Here is a 9,982-nt window from a genome sequence, read left to right as displayed (position 1 = left end):
CACCAGGGAGAGGAGGAGGGCCATAAGCTCCGGACTGCAGATTTTGATGTCCTGTCTGGCGGTCCGGAGTCTAGTCCGGTCCGGTTTTTACATAGTCCCACTTTTTTTTACCATCGATGGGGTTTAGATTTTTTTTCTTTTTTAAAATCTCTGCCATAGAATGCCCCGCTGCGCCAGCACCAGCTTACACCCACATGCAGTACGCTATAGCACAGTAGTACAGACAGTCCTGTGTGCCGCCGCCGCACTGTGCTGGCCCGTCTGTCTCACTGACTGAGCTCAGGCTCAGCTGACAGTCAGAAGCTCGGCCCCACCTCTTCCCTTCCTCTCAAGCATCAGATACCGATATACATCGATTGTAACGGCAACAGCAACAACGGCCAGCTCTCTAGCCTATTACCAACCACAACATGGCGTCATCCTAAACAAAGATGCCTTTTGAGAGGAGGGGATACCTTCCCAAGATGGCGGCACGCATTCAACATTAGTTTACGCTGAGGACGTAACGACGCAGCAGCCGGGTGTCTGTCTGCCCTTGTACACTGTAAGAAGATGGGGTATTGGGACATTCCGGACGGGACAGACTGTGTAGAGAAGACATGGATAGCCACGAAAATTGCGGTAGCTTTGGGTAGGTGACCGGCAGTCTGTGGGTGCACCTGGCCTCCCTCATCTGCATGTTACACCGCTGTGTGCCGTTAGTGTATCGGGCTGTAGAAGAAGCAGTGCAGGCTGACGATAGTATACACCTGTGGGTGGCCGTGCAGCGCTGCAGCTGCTCTATGTAGAACTGGGAACATCTGATTTAACTATTGCCAGGCAGGTTACTCTCCCATAAAGTACCATTTTCTTTTAGTATATGCAGGGCCGGTGCTAGGGTGTTTGTCACGGTATGGGTCATAGGGACGACAGTCAATAGGTTGACCACTATTGGTCGACTTCCGTAAAGTAAACGTGTTTTTGAAAAAATAATGTCAACTTTTTTTTCATGTTGACCTATTGCTTTTCTTGACATTTTTAGTACGTCAACCTACGCATGTTGACCTTTTCCATGTGTCGACATGAACTTTTGACCAATATTGTTTGACCTATTGATTGTTGACCTTATTAATGTCGGGTGCTGGACACAGTCCTGACAGTCAGGATCCCGACAGTCATTTACCCAATGTCGGGATCCCGACTGTCAAAAAGCAGACGGACAGGTGCCTGCCGGCCACCCGCCATTTTCCCTCGTGGGGGCCCACGACCCCCATAGAGCAAGAATAAAATAGTTGGTGTGCATAGCAAGCCACCATGCCCTCAGCGGGGCGAGCGCAGAGAGCCCGCAAGGGGCTTTGTTGCACTCCCCATGCTGTCTGAGTCCAGGCAGTTGGGATCCCGATGTCGGGCTAATGACTGTTGGGATCCCGACTGTGGGAACCCTGTACCACACTCATTAATGTCAACCTTCTGCCCCCTGTGAACTATAACTTTGCGCCCTCCCATACTTGACAAAAGGACAGTTCTAGGGGTGGCGATTAAATCATCATTGATTGTTTATGGTCGATGTAGAATAGTTTTGCCATGGATGGGTGAGTGCCAGAGGGTTCCCCTCTATCGAAGGCCCGGTATAACAAAAAAGTATTTTTTTTAATTCACACATAGGTGCAGGGGAATGGAGCATAGCTCCACCCATGACACATATGAATCCACGCCTCCATGTTCTGATTGACCCATGGGCTAGTCAGTCAAAGAAAATAATGACTATCGATAGTCAAAAACATTGATAGTCATCAATTAGATATTATGGTGACCACAACAATGGCCATCCCTAGACAGAGACAGCACACACTGAAAGAAAGTGGTGTGGCCACACAAGAGTACCCCTTTTGAAATTACGCCGCACAGTAGCCCAATCTTATTCACATTACACAACGTGTAGTATGGTAGCAGCATTGTTGATACATAGGGGGAAATTTACTAAAGGAAATTTGTAAAAAAAATAGGTGTATTTGTATCCAGAAATACACTTATTTTTGACATTTACTATCCCGAAAATACTGCAATTCGTATTCGTATTGATAGAGCATCAATACGACTAGGAATTGCTGTATTTTCGGGATAGTAAATGTCAAAAAAGTATTTCTGGATACAAATACACCTATTTTTTTTTACAAATTTCCTTAAATTTCCCCCATAATGTCCACAGTTGCAGAGAGTAGCAGCACTGCTTATACACAGTGCCTATAGCTGCAGACAGTAGAAACACTGTTTATACATAATGCCCACACTTTTCGACAGTAGTAGTGCTGCTTATACATAATGCCCATGGTTGCCGACAGTAGTACAGTGGCTTGTGCATTATGCCTACGGTTGCTGAAAGTCGAAGTGCTGCATTACGCCAAAGGTTGCCCGCAGTAGTATCGCTGCTTATGCTGTACAATTCACAGACAGTAGTAGCGTTGGTTATACATTACACCCACAGTTGCCAACACTAGAAGCTCTGCTTATACATAATGCCTATGGTTGCCGACAGTATTAGAGTGGCTTGTACATAATGCCTATGATTGCCGACACTAGAAGCACTGCGTTATACCCACAGTTGCCAACAACAGTAGCACTGCTTATACAGAACGCCCACGGTTGCTGACAGTAGTAGCTCTGCCCACGATTGTCAACAGTAGTAGCGTTGCTTATAGTTAATACCTACGACTGTTGACACTAGAAACGCTGCACTAAGCCTACAGTTGCTGACAGTAGTACAGAGGCTTATACATTACGCCCAAGGTAGCCGACAGTTGTAGCACTGCTTATACATTACATCCACAGGTGACAACTGCAGTATCTCTGCTTACAGATAATGGCAACAGATGCTGACAGTAGTACTCTCTCATGCTTTATTTCCCTTTTTCCTGCAGGCAGCTCATCCTCTCTTCCTTACTTTCATCGGTAGACGGTCATTAGGTCGACATGCATTATGTCAGCCACTGAAGGTCGATATGGTTGGAAGGTCGACACAAGCATTAGGGTGATGTGTTGTCAGGCGGTATTTCATGCCCTACCATCCACTAGGGCGGGGAGCGAGGCACCATGCCCGAAGTGTGACGATCACAGCAAGCCATGCTAGGCGACGTTGTACACTTTGACGATGTCTAGGTCGACTATGTCAGCTTTTGGGACAAAATAACTTGAAAAACTCATGTCAGCCTGTTGACCTTGCCATTGTCTACCTTATGCTTGTATTGACCTTCCAACCCTGTCAACCTATTTCTGGTGTCGACTTAACGACTTATATCCCTTTCATCAGTCCAGCTCCCATGAAGCTCCACCTCCCCATCCCGCGTAGCTCTTCCCCCTTTGGTCATGTGTACCACTGCCCCTTTTTCAGGCCCTGCTGCTGCTAATGTTTTCATAGGGGGCACGGAGCCAGGGGTGCTCCATGCTGCCAAAGCCACTGCCTGTTCTACTGTGTGACCAGTGCAGCGGCAGCCACAGAAGTAGGGATGCAGATCAGGGAGCATAGCGCCGCTTTGAGTATATGGCAATCTTTGTGCTTGCTAGTTTGGGGCATAATACCTTTCATGTAGCACTTGGACTGTGCCTGTTAGACCCCACAGCCTGGCTAATGGGAATTATGTATTGCAATTCCATTTAATTTTAATGCTGTTTATTAATACAATGCTTTATTCATTAGGTCTAGTTGGGTCTGCGTTTCACACAGTCGCAATTCCACCTAAAACGCTAATGGAGGGTGTTCAGAAAGCAGGAGGAGCAACGCTAACCATGGGTAATGCTAGTTTTTCCTCTATGAATACATGTAATTGACTATTAATTGTAATGATTTTGCACATCCAGTCATTTGAACCCTATCCAGTCATTTGAACCCTATCACAAGAACTTTCTGGTTAAACCAGACACACACATGCAAAATCACAACAAATCCATCATTTAGCAGCAGAATAATTGTCTCATACAGGAATTAAAGCTGGATAGATGTGTTTGGCTGACTCTATTAGACAGTCTGCCACAGAGATACAGACAGTGGCATTTGAAATGTATCTTTGGCCACCAGTTAATCGGAGTTGGTGGTCTGGCAGCCAATGAGGAGTCACTGCTGCAGTCCCTTCCCTGTTTGGCTGCAGCTCCGCCAGCTACGATTGGCTGGTGCTATGTTTGGAATGCCGCTGGCCCTTTCTATGTTTCCATGGCCACTCACCTAAGCAGCATATACACCGGTGCAACCTAGGCCAACCTAATGCTCAGTGCTGCCCAGTACAAATATGCATGTGCAACCTATTTCTATGAATCAAATCCTGATGTTTGGGGCCAAAACCCAGTGATCCCTTTGATTCCCAATCCTGGGCTTAGCTTCCCTAATCCTCACTGTCATGTTTGTGGTACCAACTTAATGGGTGAAATTAAATGGGATGAGAGATTCAGAAAGTGAGAGATTTGGTAAGAAATCTGCAGTTTTTTTAAAGCAGCAATCATTTACACTGCAAAACCAGTTTGATTTTAAAGTAGAAAAATGATTGCCGCTTTAAAAAAATCAGGATATTTCTTACCAAATCTCACACTTTCTGAATCTCTCATCCTATTAAATCTCACCCGATGTGTGCTTTGTGTCAATAACCTGATAAAAATTGCCATTAGAGGATTGATAAATTATTGCTATAGTCATAAGCTATACATCTTGGGACTTGAAAGGTTTAGCAACAGTACTCAGGCAGAGGCATTTATACAATGCTAAATTGCTATTAATATGTGCAAATAAATAATTCCGGGTTTCTGTAATTGGATGCAATGTTGCCTGTCTGTGGGAATGAACAAATCTGTCCGCTCTTCATTCTGTTAAGGTATCCATTAGTTGTTTACAACCACAGGCCTTGCGCTCAAGCCCACTCTGTGCACACTTTAACATCTGTCGCCCTGGAACAATCCACCAGTGTCATCATTCTGCCAATCCTCCCACCGCTATTTTATCTCTAGGTAACTTTGCCTTTCACTTATAATATATGGTCAGACCTACATCAGCATTATATGCAGAATAGCTACACTGAATTTGGTCTCTCAGTGTATTATAGGTAAAGGGTTTAGCATTCCCTAATGGCAAAACTGTGGCTAGGCATGATGGGACGTGTAGTTTCACAACAGCTTGAGGGCCATAGTTTGAACATGCCTGCCCTATGTCCTCTGGGGATGCTGTCAATTTACCTACAATCAAAATCCCGTCGGTCAAAATACCGACAAACATTGACCAACGGTCAAATTTAGGACAAGGTCAAAATACCGACATGTACATACTTTACCATCCCAGTGGACATGGAGGGGGAATATAATAGTGTGCAGAGCGCAGCGAGGCACCGTGCCTGAAGCATGGGGTTCATGTCGACCTATGTCAACATACAGACCCCAAAAAATATGAAAAATGTGTCTAATTTTTGACCTGTCTCTATTTTAAATGTAGATATTTTGACCTTGTTGGGATTTCGATTGTGGGTAAATCATACCGAACCCGCCCTCTACTGTCAGGAATCAATGTAGTATGTGGTAGCTGGCCGGATAGCTTTAGTGGCTCATAAACCAAAGCTTTCTATGAATTTGCTTGGAAGTGACTGTGTTCAAAGTGATGTGCGGGTCATCTGATATTGCATGGTTCTTATGTGTTTCTGGATTTTAGGGTATATATTTACTAAAGTGCAGGTTAACAGAAGTGTAGATGTAAACCTGAACCTTGGTAAATCTACCCCCAGGTTACTCCCCCAAAGTGTTCAGACATTGATTATTGATTAAACAGAAGGCAAATCAACCTCATGAAAGGAAATTCATTTGATTTTAAACTCAATTGTTGCTACATTATTGCATTCCATCAAGATTTTATGGGCAGGCACCAAAGTAAACCAATGGATATGGATCACGTTACTTTCGGGTATTCTGATTACTCCAAGGGAAAACATCCTGGTACAGGTTGTGTCTCCATATCCAGAATTCTTGGGACCAGAAGTATTTTGGAATATTTGCTTTCCCATATATCTGGTGGATGGGCTCCAACCCTCAACATGCAAATCATTTGTTTCATATAAGCTTTATACACATAGCCTGATGGTACTTTAATACAGTATTTAAGTTTTTGTGCATGAAACAAAGTTTGTGTACACCGCCCCACCAGAAAGCAAAGATTTTACGAGCTCAGTTTTTGGATGTTGGATTTTCAGGTATGTTTTGTGTGATACATATTTGGTGAAGGTTGCTGGCTACTCTGTTTCCCATGACTTCAGATTTTTATTCCAATCCTCTGTGCAAACATCAAAAACTTTTTAGTAAAAATCCTCTATGTAATAACTATAAAATAGTTAGAAAGTTTATTAAATAATATATTTGTATATACATATTTTTTTATGAAATCTGGAAATGTGGGTAAATTAAAATAAAAACATAATACATGCTGAATTATGTTAATATAGATGATTTCTCCCCTGTACTTCCTCACAGCCTCGCTTGCTGCAGTCTTTGGCATCACCACCTGTGTAACAGCCCAGATTAGGGAGAAGCCGGATGACTTGGTCAACTATTTTGTTGGGGGTTGTGCCTCTGGTGCTTTACTTGGGGTCAAAAGTAAGTTCACTTGTACTACACAGACCATTATATTGCACACCTTATTCTGTTTATAATTGTGTATTAAAAATCAGAGGCATAAAGGGAACAAAATGCTGAACATTTTAGGTATGCAATCTGTGATCTGCAATATTTAGGAACATTTTCTAAATTATATTTAAATAAGACCTATTTTTGCCCCCAGTATCCCTTGGTATTTGTTTGTGCTCCTCACAGGGACTATAGGAGAAGGTGCTTGGTGATTAACGTCACACACAAAGATCATCGAGCTGCAAAACTTCTTTATTTCTTCATTTTTTTCCTGCACTAAACATTGTAGATCCTCACCGCATTTTTGCTGGACCCATTTTGCAGGACCTGTTTCGCAGGAAGGAACCTTTTTTTGATTCACACATAGGGCGGTATTCAGTTTCGGCCAACGAGGAGGATTGTTTAGCTGAAAACAAGCCATCCTCGCCATCACTCACTGTATTCACTGTAAGGAAGAAATCCTCACTGTGAGAGGACAGTAAGGATCCACTTAAACGGCTAGGTACGCTGCAAATGCAACGAATCTGCTGCACTTTGTGGTGAGCCCTGCCATTTTAATGGCCACACTTTACACCCCGCCTCAGGGAAACTGCGAGTGAAGGGGAGGAAGTTGAATACTTGTCGGCGAGCTATCAGTGCTTCTCGCTGTCATAGCTAGCCGTCCAGGGCATTGAATACCCCTCTTTCGCCATGTGCCGTAGAACAGGATCCGACCAGTGTCGCAACCGGATTTCAAGTAGACCACAATGTGGCATCCTGACCAACTGCAGCATGCAACACCGCCACAAATGTGTAGACAGCCATATAGAAGACAATGTGCAGACTCCTTCCTGCCAAAATGGGTCCTGCAAAAAGGGTCAGGCGAAAACACTTTGGCTTCTATTCAATGCTCTTGGCGAAGGGGGTTTGTACGGCGAGGATGGCTTTTTTTTTTTTGCGAGGATTCCCCAGAACGGCAAGTTCAGGAAGCATATAGCTATCGCCTCACCGTTTTGACGGACATAATCTCTGTCTCTCGCCTCAGTCTCCTAATCCATGAAAAATTCAGGTACACACTGAACAAGAAATTGCTCAGTGTGTACAGGTATACACCAATTCGATAATCGCTCCATCAAATTATTAGGTTGGTGGCACCTGTTAGGTTGGGTATAGTTGATTCTCAGTTGCCTTGAGGACCAACTTTGAGAAACCCTGTATTATATAATAAACACATGTAATGTAATGCTGTGTACACACGGGGGCGATAGGGGCTGAAATCGCTGGGAATATGGTCGCTGAGCGACCATATTGCCAGTGATTGGAGTGTGCACCAGCGATAAATCGCCGGGTGCGCGCTCCCGTTTTCAGCCCCTGAATGGTCGCTGGTCGGAGGAACATGCTCCTCCGACCAGCGACATCCCCTGCCTCTTCACCCAGCAGTGTTTAAATTTTCATCTGCGATCATCTCTGGTCGCAGATGAAAACGGGACACGGGGCAATATGATTGCTGGGCAATATGATTGCTGAGCAATATATTGCTAGCAATATATTGCCAACGATCATATTGCCCCGTGTGTACGCACCTTAAGAAATTTTTTCTTAAGATGTGTACACAAATGGCAATATATCAATGATATGGACTATATCATTAACTCACTATATTGTTAACTACACGTGCTCCTGTGCATCAGTAACGACATCCCCCATCCTCATCTGTACATGCAGCTCAATCTGACAGTATTGTTAGACACTGCATTTTATGGAGGGTGGGGGCAGTTGATGTTGATTACCAATATTGTGTGCAATGCCAGCCAGCGTTTAAGCACAAAATCGTTCTCTCGGCGATATAGTTAACAATATCTGCAGTTTCGGGGATCACTGAGTGTGTACCCAGCTTACAGTAAGTTCCGTTCATGTCTACATCAAGCACGTGCATGCATCATGTGTCATATCACATTGGTGTGACTTTTTTGGATTGCAAGTGCAGTAAAATAGTTCTATAAAAATGGATTATTCATTAAATCTATTTTATCAGATGAGTTGCAGCAAAACAAACTTTGTTGAAGTAAAACGGGACAAGCCAGCTGTAACAAGGAAAGCTTGTAGTAACAGTGCAACTTATCTAATACCATTTGTCATGAATACATAATAGGCTGTTTTACATTATCTAGTTGGTTTATGAGCATTTGAAATGATAATGAAATAAGATTATTTTGTTTATTAATGGAGATTTTCATTTTTCATCCACAGTTTATAGTGAAAAGCTTATTATGTTTTTGAAATAAAGTAAATAGGAATGGGCTTATAGATGCAAGTATGAATTTTTATCTGATAAGTTGTATGTACATGAAGAAAGTGTACAGAATGAATGTGAAACATACAAGTATAGAATGTGCTATGACGTAACCTCATTAAGTATGATCTTATTGTCTACAGCTCACAGCTACGCAACTGGGACCTCTGCGTGTGTCGCACTTGGTGTATTGGCTGCTCTTGCCAAGAGTTCAAAAAGAGATGGCTGGGAATTTATTCCTTCCGAACCAAAACTTTGAAGCTTTCTATCTGTTTGTGAAATGATACTAAAAAATAAATTATGTATATGATTGTATTTTTGTTGTGTATTGCTTTTTTTTCACAAAAGCAATAACAATGTGTATATATATACACAGACATGGATATTTTTTTGTCATAAATTGGGGTTTCCGAACAATTTCTTCCAAATAATCCCCTGTATTTCCTTTACTAATTAATCTGAAGTGTGCCTCATTTACTTTATAGTCTGCATTTCATTTGCTGCTCAAGAGAGAGTATAGGGAAATAAAGGGAGAGAGTATGTGTCAGGGAGAGAAACTGGTTAGATAATGGAGTGAGAGATGGTGTCAGGGAGAGAGCGGGAGAGACAGTGCCAGGTAGCGAGAGGGGGGAGGGATGTTAGAGACTGTCTGAGAGGAAAAAATATGGGAAAGAGGCGGAAGGAGAGAGAGGTGATAGTGGTGAGGAAAAGGGAAAAAAAGGCAGCAGGGGAAAGGGAGGGCGGCACACATGAGGTGGGGGAGAGAGAAAAAGAAAGAGAAAACAGGACGGGGAGAGTGAAAAAAGGAAAGCACCTGGGTTGGTGGAGAAATAGAGGGAGATGAGGATGAGGTGACTGGGAGAGTGGGGGTGAGGTTACTTGCAAAGCAGGCTGAAAAACACGGGCTATGTCCAAAAATTGACCCTCAACCCTAGTACAAAACGGAGTCACAGTTTTTCTGCTACACATAACAGCACAGCTGCTGCCCGGTTTGTCGTATTACCCAGCATCAGTGCCCATGTGCCACCACCTCTTACTTTATAAGATGGTCATGTATATTACACTTATGCAGATTGTGTAGATCTG

General features: G+C 43.3%; 1 protein-coding gene across 1 annotated transcript; it reads left to right on the top strand.

Moving 5' to 3' along the window:
- The first annotated feature begins 250 nt into the window (after nt 1-250).
- Nucleotides 251-9,211, top strand: NDUFA11 (NADH:ubiquinone oxidoreductase subunit A11). Its single transcript, XM_083179170.1, has 4 exons — nt 251-631; nt 3,674-3,766; nt 6,472-6,594; nt 9,040-9,211. Exons 1-4 carry the CDS (start codon nt 553-555, stop codon nt 9,153-9,155), a joined length of 411 nt encoding a protein of 136 aa, XP_083035296.1. The 5' UTR covers nt 251-552; the 3' UTR covers nt 9,156-9,211.
- Nucleotides 9,212-9,982: the final 771 nt, after the last annotated feature.

Source organism: Crinia signifera, chromosome 1, assembly GCF_055691185.1.
Source record: "Crinia signifera chromosome 1, ASM5569118v1, whole genome shotgun sequence".
Lineage (NCBI taxonomy): Eukaryota > Metazoa > Chordata > Amphibia > Anura > Myobatrachidae > Crinia > Crinia signifera.
This window is presented reverse-complemented; position numbering and strand designations above follow the sequence as displayed.

Coding starts and splice junctions, on each gene's coding strand:
- NDUFA11 (XM_083179170.1), top strand. CDS start 553: ATGGGGTATTGGGACATTCCGGACGGGACAGACTGTGTAGAGAAGACA. Junction 632..3,673: donor GAAAATTGCGGTAGCTTTGG/GTAGGTGACCGG, acceptor TTTATTCATTAG/GTCTAGTTGGGTCTGCGTTT. Junction 3,767..6,471: donor AGGAGCAACGCTAACCATGG/GTAATGCTAGTT, acceptor ACTTCCTCACAG/CCTCGCTTGCTGCAGTCTTT.